The following is a 17,440-nucleotide window of genomic DNA, read 5'->3' as shown; positions in this document are numbered from 1 at the left end:
CCATGAAGCAGTTGGAGTAACCAAGTAAACTGAGAATTTACTTTACTAAAACAATGGCTGACAGTTTAAATGCAAAGCATAAATAAAGAGGGATGAGGATAGAGATGGATCCTTTGGCACTGACAAGCTAGAAATCATTGTCTATTTACATTAATCTATTTTAGTAGATTGTGTCTAGATTGTTCCAGCAGATAATAGGTATGAAGAGTGTTCGCAATAAGAGTAGACAAAAGGGTTCTGGAATTTAGAGGCTCAAGATAGAAGAGTAACAGAACAGTAGTGAGAGACAGGGTGGGTTGAAAATCGGTTTTGAAAGAATAGCGTTGACACAGATCGTAGGATCGGCGATCTGTTTATGGATGAAAGTCCTAAGAGAGTGGTTCAGTTGCAGAGTAAAAGGATACAAAAAAGTGACAAGGTGATGATCTGAAAGATGAAGTGGATCACTGCATAATGCACAGTATTTGGTGTAGTGTAGATGAAGAAAACTGTCATACTTCTAACCATTGATGGAGATTAAAGGAGAACATAAAAAATGGAGAATGCAAGAAGCTTAAAGGAGACATATAGGATAATGATAATTAGTTATTTTTAAGCAATAATGAATACTTGCTGCTTTTACTTTTGGCTGTAAATGAATATTGTCTTCAAAAATGGCCCCTTTATTGGAACTCCCCATAGATGTTCTTTGGTTTCCTGCCCGCATGATTCAAATATGATTCAAATAAGGGTTGGGCATGTTCTAACGGTTCCTGCCAGAAAAACAATAGTAAGGGGACAGCCAATCACAGCTTTGCAGTCACACAAGCAGAGACATGCTTCAGTTCCCTATCAGGTCCTGCTAGCTGCTGATTGGTTCCTGTCCTACAGTGCAGTGAGCTGAGTGCTGCTGGCTCCCCTGCACAGCCAGAAAATTCAAGGAGTAGGAGGTAGAAGAGAAGAGAGGGATTATTAGGGTTTTTGCAGAAATATTCAATAAATCAGCCTGAAAAACTACGGGGCACATTTACCTAGCTCGAGTGAAGGATTAGAATGAAAAATACTTTGAATTTCGAAGTATTTTTTTGGCTACTTCGACCTTCGAATCGAACGATTCGTACTAAAAATCGTTCGACCATTCGATAGTCGAAGGACTGTCTCTATAAAAAAAACTTCGACCACCTACTTCGCCACCTAAAACCTACTGAGCACCAATGAAGGTCCCCATAGGCTTTCCTAGCAATTTCTGATCGAAGAAAAATCATTCGATCGATGGATTAAAATCCTTCGAATCGTTCGATTCGAAGGATTTAATCATTCAATCAAACGATTTTTCCTTCGATCGTTCGATCAAACGAATTGCGGTAAATCCTTTGACTTCGATATGCGAAGTCGAAGGATTTAACTTCGATGGTCGAATATCGAGGGTTAATTAACCCTCAATATTTGACCCATAGTAAATGTACCCCTACATGTTTAAGCACAACTATTCTATATTTAAAACAGTATAATGCACTGGTACATTCTAGTTTTTCACACAATATGTCTCCTTTAAGAATAAGAGGTGTACGGTAATTAATGTGGCCATTGAAAACATCTAAGATAATTGTAGGGATGTTAAAGAGGTGGAATGGCTAATCTAAGCAATTTTCCTTAATTTTTTCTTTTTTTCTTCTTCTGTGTTTTATAGTTTTTGATTTATTAGCTTTCTTCTATTTCTTTTCAGCATTCAGAGGACCCCATCTAAAAACAAATGCTCTGAAAGGCTACAAATTTACTGTTATTGCTATTTTTTATTACTCGTCTTTCTATTCAGGCTTCTCCTATTCATATTCCAGTCTCTTCTTTAAAACAATGTATGGTTGCTAGGGTAATTTGGACCCTAGCAAACAGATTGCTGAAATTGCAAACTGGAGAGCTGCTGAATAAAAAGCTTAATACTTCAAAACTACAAATAATAAAATTAAACACCAATTGCACATAGTCTCAGAATATCACTCTACATGATATTAAAAGTCAATTTAAAGACAACCCCTTTAGTGCAAAGAAAGTAAAGTAAGGATACAAAGCCAGAGGAAGTGCATGCACTACTAAAGAAGGAAATTAAAAAAAGATGTGAGATATATATTTATGTATATTTATTTTTCATGCTCACAGCTCCCGCCCCCAACATATACCATGACCAATAAAGCTAGACTTTGAATAAAATAGATCATGGATTAATTTAGATGTAGAGCAGAGCAAGGAAAGGAAAGAGTGGGGATATGATGGGACATTTTGCAAAAGAAAATGGGCATGGTGTAGGAATCAAGATGAGTGATCTCAATATACAAGTAAAATTAAGAGTGGGACAGGAGGATTTTGAGTGGTTATGCTTCCATGAAGTAACAGTATTTGGAGGGGTTTAATTTAGTAAAATGGTACATAGTAATGTGAATTTGCAGATGAAGATATCTAAACAAAACTAGTATAGTCTAATTGAGTGTTAATAGAAGAAATAGAACAAAGTAATATGTTTTTTTTAAATCAGAGTGTTAATGCAGGCAGCGAAATATATATTCAGATGAGTTCAAAGTCCGAATTTTTTTGATTTTGATGTAAAAAGTCCAATCAAACTAGAATCCAGGATTTGAACTTATTTATTAAAAAAAATAATCAGATCAGGGACAAACAAAAATATTGTGCAGAATCGTACAATTTTCTTCAAAATTTTTCCCGAAAAGCCAGATTTTTTCTGATTTTCGGGCTAATTCCAGCGCAGACCACAGAAACTTCCAAATAGGAGAGGGCCTTATCCCATTGACTTATACAACCTCTGTAAGTCTGAGATGCCAGATTTTTCGGATTCTGACTTTTTCCACCCTTGAAGTATAATAAATATCAAACAATTCGAGTTTTTCAATTTCGACTGTCGAATAGGATACTTCGATATTCGAAGTCGAATTCGCAGGATTTTTTACATCGTACGATCGTTCGACTGTAAAAATAAATCCTTTGACTTCAAAAAACTTACCCACAACACAGGAGGTCCCCCATAGGCTAAACAGCATTTCGGCAGGTTTAAGATGGCGAAGTGCCGAAGTCGAAGTTTTTTAAAAAAAAACAGTACTTCGATTTTCGAAGTCGAACGATTTTAACTTCGAATCGAAGTCGAAGTAGCCTATTCGATGGTCGAAGTACCCAAAATACTTCAAAATTCGAAGCATTTCAATTTGAAAATTCACTTTGACTCTTAGTAAATCTGCCCCATAGTGTAACAAATCATTTTACATTGCAAGGAAAGGGTCCCTTGTGCTTTGGCTACCATGCAGTTACTCCATCTTTCCACTAGATGTCTGCAAAGTTCCACATAAGCCAAATAACCCCTGTTTGTGTAGTGCAGGAAGGGGAGGTGCTGTTGGCAAGAACACAGCAGCAGGGTTCATATTTTACTTTGTTAGCAGGGGCACAGAAATAGTGTATTTTACTGTTCACTCAACGGTAGGCAAATCACTGTCTCTCTAAGTACAGATACAGCATGCAGATACATCCCATGTAATTTATTTATTGTTGCATCTCAAACAAAGGAAATAACTTAGACTTGCGATTGCCTGTTGATTGACAGGAACTGTATCCAGTAACTATCGACTTGTAATTCCAACACACTGGAAAACATATATTTTTGCTAAGATAAATGGATGTTATGGGCATTGCTGCTCTGTTTTATAACCACCTAGTATGGCAGGTTATCACTTAAATATATGAGCGCAAGATAAATATATATATATATATATATATATATATATATATATATATATATATATATAAACCAAATAAGAGTGTATTGATTAATAATTACTGTGCAAGCCAGTGCAGCCAAGCCTTTCCCCATGCATGTATGGTATATTTAATACTGTACTAATGCTATATTTAATATACAGCTATGGAATCTATTTTACATGGGACCTAGGGGTGTTTTCTATTGTATGAATCAACATACAAAAAACATTTAACATTTAAAAATATTGCCACCAATATGGATCTATGCAGCTTAGTTACAATCAAGTACAAGGTAATGTTTTATTATAATGGAGAAAAATAAAATTGTTTCTTAAAAATTATTTGCTTAAAATGGAGTCTATGAGACATAGCCTTCCTGTAATTTTAAACGTTTCTGGATATTGGGTTGGCAGATTAGTGATCCCATAGCTGTATGTATTAATCAACATATTTGATACAATCATTTCTAAAGCTGCTAAATATACTTGCTACATTGCTGAAAACAATAGAATGCCAGGGACTACTATATCATATCAGTTGCCTCCCGTGCAGTATTACTTTTTTAATATGAAAGCATGACTAGGATATGGATAAGATGAATAAGAAAATAAATGTTTTTGTGCAGTGACTATAGCCCTACCCTAGAAGTCCATTTACAATCAGCACATAAGCTTTCCACGCCCATATTGCTAAAGTGTGTCCTCAGGTGTTCAGTGCTGCCTTTTCTAGCGGTGTATATTTAATGAGATGACAATTGACTGGTTGCTATGGGTCTTACACAAAACCTCAAACTGCTTTATTGAAGACCAAACGGGAGATTGTGTTACTACACACCTCATATTTCAGGTTCTTGCACAGCAGCCACACCTCTTAAACTTCAGCTGGAATGTATGTTTTTTATTGTGGTGCTTTTAAAAATATACATACTAGGCTCTAGAAGACATGACAGGAAAAGCCATAAGCTCCACCAGAAAATGTACATCCAGTGCTGCTGCTCAGATATAGACTGAATGGCTTTTCGGTTTCTGCAGATCCTGAAATTCAGATTTCTTGATTTCACTTTAAATCACAAAGTAATTAATATGTTGGTTCTAATTGCAAATATGCAGCAAAGTAAGTTAAAGAAAAATAAAAAGACAGCAGAAAAGATAGGAGTGTCATGCCACCATTTGCCAAGTTCTTTGACTCCCTGAGAGATTGTGTATGGATCAAAAATGTTACCCAAGTGTGTTGTCATTTGATCAAAGATGATAAAACTCAAGAGGAAAGAAAGTTGACGTTTAACCCAGTTTCCACTGCAGAGTATGGAAAATAGTAGGGATTCTGCGATTAAGGGCTCCCCTTAGAATAACATAAGGGGTATGACAATAGGGCAGCAGGGACCCAGCTGCTTTTTTTTTTTTAATAATGGATGGTGACTATACAGATTTCTTCAGGTAGTTTCCAATTTCAAATTAACTTGCTGCCCTACTATCTGACTATGCATTTTATTTTGAATTCCATATTCAACAGACCATCCTGCAATCCTGCTGGGTTCAGTTGACTTGCCCAAACTGGACCTTTCATGCGCCAATAAACCTGGGTGCACTGACAGAAAGGAGACAAGAGGAGCCTCAGCTACTCTTTACTGATCAAACTAAACAATAGCATTTACCAATCCCTGTACGTTATGTATATACACAAAGGGAATTTGCCAACCTGTCCCATAGTTGAGAATGGGTTTTGACACCGTGAAAGGTCTGTCATACAGTATTCATCTGATCTGCCAATGAATGGTCAACGTAACACCCCTTAGTGGACTGGAGGTCCAGAATAATACAGTATTACTATACTAAATTTTCAAATTAATTTCCATATATATCCATAATGAAAATATGACCATGTTGAGCAATAATGCATAAAAACAAAGATCTGGCCAAGAGGAGGCATAGCTTTTGCATGGTGTCCAGAACAATTATTGTAAATAGCATTAACTACCTATTGTTATAAATCTATACATATTTGTACAGTTTCATGAAGCAGAGCCCACCGTCTTTATGTTTTTTACTGAACTGTCCAAGGTCAAGGCAATAGATATAATGGAGAATATCATGTATACAGTAGAGTGGATCAATGACTTTAAGGGGAACTAAACAACACTCAAAAATGTTAATGAAATATTGCTCAGAGTATTCACCTGAGCACTTTTGCTAATTACATTAATCACAGTACATTAATCTCACTATAAATAAGAGGGGAAGTAAACTATGCCAAATAGTATACATTTCATGTTTCATTGAACACTTTCACAGTTTGCTTGTCCCTAACACAAAAAAAGAAGAGAATCTTTTAGAATAAGAAAAGGAAAAATCTCTTTAGAAAAAGAAAAAAATCTTAAGTTCTCCTTTAAAAATGATGTCTGTATTATGCAGATATCATAGCAACTCCCATAAAAATGTCAGTGTTCCTGCTCCTGCACATGAATAATCCATTGCTAGCTATGTGATCCTTCTCTGGAAGATAACCAAGAAACTTGAGCCTCATTAAACAAATGGGATGAAATAGAGATAGTTACATGGCTTCTTATGGAAGAACAGTTGAAATGTGCTTAGTATCTATAGCAGAGATGAGTAACCTGGTCCCCTCAGGCAACAACTCCAAAAGATCCCCAACATCAGCACTCTGCCAGTGGCAAGTTAAGTTCCTGGCCTTCCTATATGGCTTGGAAATCTTGCTCTCCAACTGTGGTTATGGACTTTTGTTTGTAGCAAGCTAAATAAAAATGTGCTAGGAAAATGACACAAGAAGAGTAAAAAAAGCAATGAACTTAAATTCAAGAAGAATTATTTTTCATAACTGATCTATAAAAATGCAATTTTATAGAGTACATAATTTAATATATACTGTAAAGGCCTTGGATGAGGCCGAAACGTTAGTCTGCAGCCAATTTATTAATAAAAATATTTTCTACAATTTTAAGACCTGTGAGTGCTGATCCTTTTGTGCATTTTTTGGAGATTAAATGATGATCGTGCACCCAGGCATACTAACACTCTATATCGAGTGCCGGCTTCTCATGGATTTGTATATATATATATAAAAAATTGATAAATTGGCTTAAGACTAACGTTTCGGCCCCATTTTGAGAAAGGCCTTGGATGGGGCTGAAACGTTAGTCTAGAGCCAATTTATTAATAAAAATATTGTCTACAATTTTAAGACCTGAGAGTGCTGATCCTTTTTGCATTTGTTATATCTATATCTATCTGAAAGAGAGAGAGAAGAGAGTAAAAGAGAGAGAGAAAGACAAAATGCCTCTATATATAACAGGCTGTGCTCAACCAAGCTGTCCTAATATAAAAAAAAACAATAACAAAGAATGTCTTTTCCCCTTAAACCAGGTAATGGAAGGTACTACAGCAGAGCTCTCTTCACAAGTCCTCTACAGTACTGATGCCGATTCCTCCCCAGATGAGTTGATTTATTCCTGTTTACCCCCAAGCAATGGTCAGTTGATACTGCGAGGTTCTACTGGGCAGGTTGTCAGCTTCACCCAACAGCAACTTGACCAAGGAGATGTACATTTCGTGCAAAAAGGTGGGACATTCAAACTTGCCTTGAAAAATTTATGTGAACTAGTTAAGATGACAAAACATACAGGAAAGACAAGGGAGAGTAAAAGTGTAAATAAACTAGAGATTAAAAGTAAAAGAACATCTGGTGTTAAAATATTTTAGACCATAGGGCTTGAGACAATACAATAATTCAGAGAGTAACCACAGTCCTCTTCTACCGTGTACCAGGAAATATGCAAGCAGAAATTAAAGTAACATATCAACATGTAGCATTTGCTAATCAACTTGTGATTGCTACCTGTTTCTAGACTAGTAAAACATTTACTTGATTGATTACATTACCCCATTTCTTTTTTGATGAAAGGGTTGCCACCCAGCCAGTGTTTTGTTGGCCTCCACGTCATCATTATTTTCCATCTATGTTGGCCTAGTTGGCCAACAACCAATATCTTATACCCCACCTGCCTGGTTCTACCCTTGATCCAACCATATTGCTCAATCTCAATCCTGCCGCCTTTACATCATTTTCATTCCCTTGGAAACTTTTCCTCTAGAAGAACTGGTAACCTTAATAATATAATCCATTTAGAGTTGAGTTTTAACAAGTGAAGAATATAGAGGCTGAGACTGGTTATTGAAAGGGAAAGTAAAACAATTTTTTTAAATTTTTTAACAAATTAAAAAATCAGGTCACTTGCAGGTCAAGACAGACCAGAAACATCAATAATGGTTTAAAAGGGTGAATGGATGTTTCTCAAGATAAATAGAAAAGAAAAGGAGAATGTATAAATGAAGATAAGCTCAGACTAGGAGGCAGAAAAGTGCATAAAGGAGCTACATTTTTAGTGTTAGTTGCAGCTGGATGTTGTTATGTAACTAGAGCACCATAATAAGATAAAATGGACATAAAATCTACAAAAAGCATTTAATCAGCTGGTGTATTCAAGGTCAGGTCAAAATACTAGAGTCAATATAAAGTAACTTATGCCTGCCTTTTTTTTAAGGGAATCTTGATGGTGGTTTCTACTTCAATGTATCGGATGGAATAAACCAATCTGATGGGCACTTCTTCCATATCCAAGTCATACCTTTGGCCATCACCATGGAGACCCTACAAGACCTCACTGTATGCCCAAGTAGGTACCAACTCTTTATATGTATTGGACATAGTATACAGTAAGAATTATAAAAGTTTACTTATTCCATATCTATATTTTTGTCATTAGGGTCACCTCAGCCTATCACTAGTCAGCATCTGCAGGCAGTGTCTAATGAACCAAAGGATATCATGTCCGATCTGTTATATCACATCGATGAACCACCTCAGCATGGTGACATTGTGCGACAAGACAGAGCGGTTACAGGGCTTATGAACTTTACTCAGTCAGAAGTAGGTATTTGTGAACTAATGACATTTACTCAACAACAGTGTTATTTGTGTATTGCCAGAGACGTAAAACCACTTTTTGTGGTTATCCAGTCCTGCTTACATGACATCAGGTAATGTGTCAAGGAATAGTACAAGATGTAACTAAATGATTGAAGGCATTATAACTAAAGGTGTATTTTGTAAAATCTGCTTGTATTATAGATTGATGCTGGAATTATATACTATAAGCACAGTGCAATGGAAACACCATTTTGGACAGCACAGGATTCCTTTTCTTTCCATGTGACGTCTCACCAAGTAGTGTCCAAGCGCTTCCTAATGAATGTAACTGTGAGTTTTCAAGGACTCTGCCCTCAGCTTCACACCCGGCTTTGGAAAAACACAGGTAAGAAAACAAAAGCAGCAAGTAGAGATATGAGTGACAACAGGAAAATTATCTCTTTGGATCAATAAAAATTAATCTATGAGTTATGCCTATCTTAAACATTATTCAAAAGTCAGCAGCACTAAATACAATAGGAATATCTACAAAATCCATCCTTTAGTCTCATATAAAATACATTTTTATCAGCTTGATTTGTTTAAAACTAAATTCTGGTTTCAGAAACAAATGTAGAGCAAAGCAAGAGCTGGGAGCCATATTCAGTAGAAAATGTAACCGCTATTTTGTGCCTCTTCCTTAAGGAGCTAACAGATGCATGTTAAACTCCACGTGTATGTGCTACAATACACATTGCTCTACAGACAGATGTAGGACAGGAAGGTTTCTGTAGGTTGTATTAGGTACTATGTACAGCAGTACAAGAAATATATCAGCAGTGTAAAGTAACAGATATAGTACCAGCGGACACCATTTAATGTATAGCATTTATATAGCTATGGTTGCCATACAGTTTATATATCACAGGCCTAGCTGTTAAAAAACTATCCAACCCAATACACTGTGTGCTTCCCCCAGTCTATCTGACCATATTACTGAGCCAAGAATGGATACTTAAAAGTCAGGGAAGGGTGAGATGAACGCAGCAAGGCACATCTGTAACACTGCAATTAATTACAGGGCTCCCCTGTTTGCAGTCAAGTTACCAAGCTTCATTCAACTGCTTCTGCTAATTTGCCAGAAAAGTTTTAAGGGAATGCAGCCATGTAAATGTTTTTTTCCATGCTGTGCCTTCTATAATAAATCAACTCCACTGTGTAAAATGAGTACAGTAGAATAAAATATTATTGCAGAGAAACAATCTGGACTCTGCACTGCAGCTATAGTTATACTATATAACAGCAGGTCTGCTCTCACACAGAGATCTTCTTTTAGCAGCAAAGTGCTAGCTCCTGATTGTTACCTGGCACATAGCATGCACAAGGGAAATGGTTATGTACATATCTATTTGCACTTACACCAGTAATAAAGAAAATGAATGTGGTTCTCCAATTGCAGGCTTTGTTGAAGAGCTTTTTTTTGGCTTAATTCAGATCATTACGCTACAGGAAATCAGACAATAAGACAAAGCAGTGGGGAACAGAAGTATACAGCTTGGATAGGAGGAAGTATTAGCAGCAGGATGCAAGGAAAAGAATTGATGGTGTTTAAAAGACACCTGTGATAATCTCACCCAAAGCACTGTGCTGAGTTATGGCTGCAGATATTTGGGGGGGGGGGGAAGGGAGAGTTTTCAGAGGCTGCATCTAGACATGATGTAGAATCTTGTAGCTACCTCAAATGACTCTTGCAGAAGCTATCATGCCTTGTAGCCCATGAGAACTTAAACTCCCTGGACTCACATGGAAGTCTCTGCATAATTGTTTATGCAAAATCCAAGTGAATTCACAGAAATGCAAAATAAACAAGTGTTCTTTATGTTATACAGGGGAGAAGTTGCCTTTTTATTTTTTTTTACCTTTTCAAAAGTTTTATCACATACTAGATACAAACAATCCATAACTGCCCAAGTACTTTAGGATTATAATAGCAATTATAGAATCTTAAAGTCACAGTAATGCATTTTAAAGTATATTTTGTGTAAATGGATTTGGGCTGGAACATTCTTTAACACTAAATAGAATGCCAATATATATGCCAACCATAAAATAAACTCATATATATATTGTTTTGCTCATGGCTACCACACACAGATATGGCAAACTGAAGATGGCTCAGTCATGACATGGAAGGCAAGGTGCAAAATTCAAAAAGTAGAACCAATATTCCATGTTTTTGCACTTTGCTCCATGCCTTTGACCCTAGAAGAATGGCTGTAAGTCTTTGAGCTCAAAGACCTTAAATCCATTTGAATACTGCAATGTTCAAGTTAGGAAGAAAAAGAGTCAGATTTAGGCCACAAATGTGCCCTGTACTTAGTCCCTGTCCTACAGCAGCCAGTTAAGAGTTCTTTGAGAATGACCCAAACTACTGTATGTCTCCAACTTCTTTATCAGAAATCTAGAAAATACCATTGTTCTGCATAGACATTAAAGCAAACATAAAAGAAACATTTTTATTCCCAGTTTACAAGAAAGGAATCTTTGTAGATCATTCTATACTTCAGAAATGTTGGGGCAATAGCAAATATAATGGAATAAGTTTGTGTTCTCTTCATTACACTTAGGGCATGTTACACACATACAGGCCTGGATTTCTGAAGCAGGCACTCCTAGACAGGCTCCTTGCACACACATAGACCCCATCCAGGTGTGCATGAGAAGGTGTCCATAAGGGTTTTGGTAAACAGGAGATTTAAAGAGCTGTCACATCTCATGTGTCCCCAAATCCAAAAGAATGAATAATCAGAAAGGATGCAGCTAGCCCTAAATTTGTTCTGTTCTTGGCCCGAGCCTTTGTAGCCTTCCCACATCTGGGCCTGATCACCCAAAATTTAATAATGATACAGCTGGCCTAAATAATGATACAGCTGGCCTAAATAATGATACAGCTGGCCTAAATAATAGGGATGCACCGAATCCACTATTTTGGGTTCGGACGAACCCCCGAATCTTTCGCGAAATATTCGGCCAAATACCCAACCGAATTGGAATCCTAATGTGCATATGCAAATGTGCATATGCAAATTAGGGGTGTGAAGGGGAAAAACGTACTTCCTTGTTTTGTGACAAAAAGTCTCATAATTTCCCTCCCCGCCGCTAATTTGCATATGCAAATCTTTCTGCAGAAGGATTCGGCCGAATCCGAATCCTGCTGAAAAAGGCCGAATCCTGGCCGAATCCGGAACCGAATCCTGGTTACCGAATACTAAATATACAAGTTAAAAGGGGTTGTTGACCTTCAAACACTTATTTCAGTTCAGTTGGTTCAGATACTTCACCAGAAATAAAGACTTTTTCCAATTACTTTCATTTTTCTATTTGTGACTGTTTTTCTAATGTTGAAGTGTAAAGTTTATTTTTGACCATGTAAAGCAGCTCAGAGGGGGGGGGGGGGGGGTCATGACTTTTTAACAGCTCTAAATTAATACATTTAGTTGATACATTTCTTACCTTGCAGGGACATTCAACTTTAAACTTTGGTTTTGGAAAAACTGTAAAAATTTTTGTTTGAAAGATGAACAACCCCTTTAAACTGCTGTACTCTCCAATTCAGAATTTTTTTTTTGTTAATAGTTTAATGTTTTCCTATGTCTGTGGAATATTGACCTGATGTCATGTGTGTGTTTATTAGGTTTCTCTGGGCATTATAAAAGAAAACATTTTTATTTTGTGCAATCATTTAGTATTTTTGGAATACAACATTAGTAATTATATTCAGGCTGTGGTCTCTCTCCGGTGGGGAAAAAAATAAAATTATTGTAGAGCTGGCATAGACGCAAAGATCCGATCAAGGATTCGTACGATTTTCGGACCTTGTGGAGAGTCGTGAAATTTTTTCGTCCCATGGAGATCGGTCATTTGGTCTATCAGCCAGGTTAAAAGATTTCTGTTGGCTGCCGATAATTTCTCTACATGTATTGCCGATCGGACGATTTTCAGTGGGAGACTGTCACCAGCTTTGTCGGACATAACTTTCGTATGAATGTTGTCAGGGGCAGAACATCGGCTGATCTATTGTTTTACTACTTTATTTGATCTGAAGGTTAGTGGCAGGTCGGGAGATGGGGAAGTCCAATGGTTTGAGGATTCGACCAATCGGATCTTTGCATCTATGGCCAGCTTTACTATCTTCAGTTTCGATTCATTGTTTATATGTCTAATGAAGGACTGTTAGGGCAAGAATATGAATCGATGGAAGGATGGCATACATATTGATTTGGTTTTCCAAAGTTGCCTCATCTGGAAACTTCGGGCGACTTTGGAAACCGAATTGATATGTATGCATCCTGCTGGTGATTTGTATTCTAGCTGGCGGAAAGGCATTTGGAGAGATTAGTCGCCCACAGTAGAGAAGATTTGTGGCTGGGCGACTAATCTCCCCATATGCCACCACCCTTAGATGCTAAAAGGTAACCATTCTCCTAGGCAGAGCCAGGCCAACCCGGCCAGGCATCCTAGGCAGCCTGGCGGGCCAAAGCGCCGGCTCTGTGTGCACTCGACTGTGCATGCGCGAAAGTGCGCTCCAGTGCGCAGAAGCGCATTTACACGGAAGATGCCAGTGCTACACGGGGTAGGCGACAGAGCAGGTACGTGCCTGGCGCCCCCTCAGCTTTGCGCCCTCGGCACGTGCCTACTTTGCCTACCCCTAGTTCCGGCCCTGCTCCTAGGTGATTCATTTATCAGACCTAACACCAAGCTTTGTGTCACACTTCCAAACAAGAGACTAAAGGAACACACTCATCAGTGTTGATAGGTGTAAATGTCATGCATTCCAGAGGGCCCATAATCAATCAAATTCTGTGTTCAAACTTCTGCTTAATCACCATGGGTACAACAGCAAAATGTAAGGCTGAATGGGACCAATTTCCTTTTTACAGCCCTCAGGTCAGGGGTGCCCAAAAGGTAAATCAGGATCTACCAGTAGACTTTTAGTTGGTGATCAGTAGCTCTCAAGACTGTCAACAAACAGGTTGTCTATATCACCCTCCTATTTTTTCATTCAGATATTTATTATGTTAAGGTTACATAAGAAATATTGTTTTTTAAATATACATTTTCTCATTAATCAATATAATATTTAAGTAATATTTTCCATGGAACGAATGCTAACAATACTTTCATGGATGTGGATCATAATGGGACAACATCACTAAAAGTAGATCTCGCATTAGTAAGTTAATAAGTATGGGCACTCCTGCCTCAGGGCATACTGTAGTGCATATAAAACTAACTGCTCTAGTAGGTAAATACGCTCTTGTACTAAGCTAGGTTATTTTTGTCAAAAATGGCAGCTTTTCTAGATTCTACAAAAAGAATAGATGTCCCCATTTTTGAGGTCGATACTTATATTGCCAGCTAACATATTACCAGTTAACAACCCCTTCAACACTTTGGTATGTCTGTTTTGGTTTATAAATAATCAGAAGTCAATTATGCAGTGGGATTATCTGTGTAGTGGTTATCTGATTATCTATCCTACAAAAATCAAACACTGAGTATATTCAGTTTCCCTGTCTGCCCTGTTTAGCTCAAGAAATAGCAAACAACATTGATTTTCCATATTTAAAACACAAAAAGCAAGCCCTATTCATTGCACTTATGTTGATGAACAGGGTATTCTGCCTATTTTAATACTCTACATTGGCGTAAAGAAGTTCCTTAATGTGGTACGGAAATGTTCCTGTACAAATCTAAAATATGCCATTATCATAAACAAAATAGAAAATATACAAATGGATCAATGTTTAGAGTTTTTCCATTTATACAACTAAAATGCTTTAATCAAAGCAAATAAATAATCAAGCAAATGAAATCATCTTTATTTTTCTGTCCTTAGGTATCACTGTCATGGAAGGAAGCTCTTCGTCCATAACAAGCTCACATTTAGATGCCTCAAACCTCCTGGCCAATACCAGCAGTTACTCACAAGATGTTTTCTATTTTCTAACAACTCTTCCATCCTGGGGGTATCTTGCCATTGAGGATGTTCCACTGGAACAGCATTCTCCCCAATTCTTACAGTCACAGTTAGAAAAAGGAAAGCTCCAGTACATACACACAGGACCTGGAATCCTGGCAGACAGCTTCCACTTTAAAGCCTGGCTCTTGCCCAAATCACGTTCCTTCAGTAAACCCCCCGAAGAAGTTGGCAGCTTAGTTATTTCAGAGTCCTTTAATGTGACAGTGATTGGTGTGCCAAAGCTTCCCTTGCAACTATCCCCACCTAAGTTGCAACTACAGGTGGCACCAGGTTCATATGCAGTCCTAACCCATGATCACTTGTCTATAGATGTTCCTCTTATTCCCTCTGAAAAGATTATTTATACAGTTCTGGAAATGCCAGAGGGTATTTCTTTAGCAACCCAGAGCAATCAATACACTGATGTCTTCAGTTTCACTCAAGAGGATGTTAATATGAGGATACTTATAATTCTGGCTAACAGAACTGCAGCTTCAGGTTCTATACAATTTAATATTACAACTAGGAACCAATCGCCTCTAGTAGCACTGTTACCAGTGAAAGTTTCTCCTCTTCATAAATCTATACTGGAAGTTCCACAGGCATCAGCAATGGCAACTCTGACCACAAAACACATCACACCAACAAAGGAAAGTGTACCCCAGGATATCTTGTTTAAAATAACCAAGCAACCCAGCTTTGGGCAGCTTATGGCTAAACAGATGCCGGTGAGAGAATTTTGGTGGGCCCAGGTAAAAAATGGAGAGGTATCTTATGTATTTACTCGCTTCCTCTCCTCTCAAGATGAGTTTGAGTACCTGGCACTTTCCAACGGGACTTATGAAATGGCCGGCACAGTGACAGTAGCAGCAATAGCAATGGTAAAATTAGGAGATCGGGAACAATGGCCAAGAGGATGTACAGTGATGCTGGGACCTGACACGGTCAGTGCAAGTGAGCTGGGCACACATACAAAGAGTGACCCAGAATTCAGAGTTCTACACCTACCAAATGGTGCAAGGTTGGTTAAGTATCCCAAAGAAAAGGGAGAAGGAGAAAGTACCAGTATTGATTACTTTACTCAAAGTGAGATTGAGAGAGGGCTAATCGGAGTAGAAATATGGGACGATGGATACAATGGCCTAAGAAACGATAGGATTCAGTTAGAGGTTGCTGCAAAAAATGCCCCACCAGCAAATGTTAGAGTAAAGTTTAGCACCATTCCTTACAATGCTTCCCAAACTTACATAGTTAAAATTTTAAGAAAAAGTTTGGGGCTGGATGGTATATCAACATTAGCATTTACTACTAGCCCAGAACCTACCAGCGTTTTCAAAACCACAGACACTGACTTTACTATCAATTTGCAGCATACAACATATACAGATTCATCAACAAAACAGTTTACCACAAACAGACCACTTACCAACATAAACCAAGAAACTGTCACTAGTCCATTGTTTACAACCAACCTCATGTCTGTTTCAAGCCAAGGACAGCCACTAGCTACAACAGATCTTGCATCATTCACAAGCCAAAACCAAATCCAAAATGTCACAAAACTAAACTCTATGATACCAAATCTTTGGACATCATTGGAGGATGTAACTATTACTACTTCCCAAAGTGTTGTCTTAAACAGCTCATGGCATACGGACATGTCCAATAAAACAATGGCAGATGAAGTTACATTGCTTGGCTTTCTAGGTGCTCATACATACAGCATTGTGCTTCCTGCATGTCTGGTGCTCTTTTTAATAGTAACTGGCCTTCTTATCTTATTCAGCATATTATGGAAAAAACAAATGGGCAAGCATCATGTTCAAAAAGCAGCTCTCTCATCTGGGAAGCCAGAAAATGGTGTAAATGACCATCAATCTTTTCAGCCAACAGAGACTGATAGGGCAATTCCACTCACTGAGGTTGGCACTGGACTTAAGGGAAATGGAGCAGGAGGACAGGGCAGTCACTACTGGGTGTGAATCAAGTGTGGCATAATTTCTAAATGGGCACCAAAAGTGGGAGACTTCATCCCAACTTCCATCTAGATGGGAACAGTGGAATTTAAATATCTCCTTTGTAAATAAAGCTACTGCACACTCACAACTCCTGTTCTATCAAATGATCAGGCTGCGCCAGATCCTACTATAATTACTCAATGACCCCACTGCTTTCTGGAAGAAGTGCTGCTTTCCAGTGCCAGGTGTGTTTGCGGTCTGTAAGAATATGATGAACTGCGTTTGATGGGCAGCCAATATAGGCATGACTGGTATTATCATGTTTGACTGTATTTTATATGCAACTTAAAATATACAGGAAAGTGTGTTTTTTTTAGAGCTTGGCAGTAATTTACTTTTAAATTAAACTAACTGACACGGAACCAGCAAAAAGTCAGCATATAGCCAATTACAGATTTCAACTAGAGGGGATCAACCAAAAAATCATTCTTTCTACCTACAGTATAGAACATGGATTATGATGCCTGTCCTAATGGTTGGTACTAGCGTGTCTAGAAGATATTAGCTATATAAAAATGATTGCAAACATATTTTTAAAGGAAAAAAAAATCACAAGATCCTTATGCCAACATACTGCATGCAGGACTGGCACCAACATACTCAATAATGGCTAGAATGTGTGTTCTGTTTCCTGTTATATTGTTTCTGCCTATGGACTATTTTGTACTATGGATTCCCTTGCACCAAGCCAGAAGGCCCCATTGCACTCCTATTTGCACATTGCACATCAACTTAGCCC

The 17,440-nt window shown here is 37.8% G+C and overlaps 1 protein-coding gene across 1 annotated transcript in view; it reads left to right on the top strand.

Annotated features, from left to right (window-relative positions):
- Positions 1–17,149, top strand: part of cspg4.S (chondroitin sulfate proteoglycan 4 S homeolog) — a 56,400-nt gene extending 39,251 nt beyond the window's left edge. The window contains exons 7-11 of the mRNA XM_041587763.1: positions 7,119–7,314; positions 8,297–8,428; positions 8,519–8,682; positions 8,884–9,067; positions 14,561–17,149. Coding sequence (XP_041443697.1) covers positions 7,119–7,314; positions 8,297–8,428; positions 8,519–8,682; positions 8,884–9,067; positions 14,561–16,665 — 2,781 coding nt within the window. The 3' untranslated portion in view covers positions 16,666–17,149. The remainder of the gene's footprint in view (positions 1–7,118; positions 7,315–8,296; positions 8,429–8,518; positions 8,683–8,883; positions 9,068–14,560) is intronic.
- The last annotated feature ends 291 nt before the right edge of the window (positions 17,150–17,440 follow it).

This window comes from Xenopus laevis, chromosome 3S, assembly GCF_017654675.1.
Source record: "Xenopus laevis strain J_2021 chromosome 3S, Xenopus_laevis_v10.1, whole genome shotgun sequence".
Classification (NCBI taxonomy): domain Eukaryota; kingdom Metazoa; phylum Chordata; class Amphibia; order Anura; family Pipidae; genus Xenopus; species Xenopus laevis.
The sequence above is the reverse complement of the archived record's forward strand: the minus strand, read 5'-3'. Positions and strand labels throughout refer to the sequence as shown.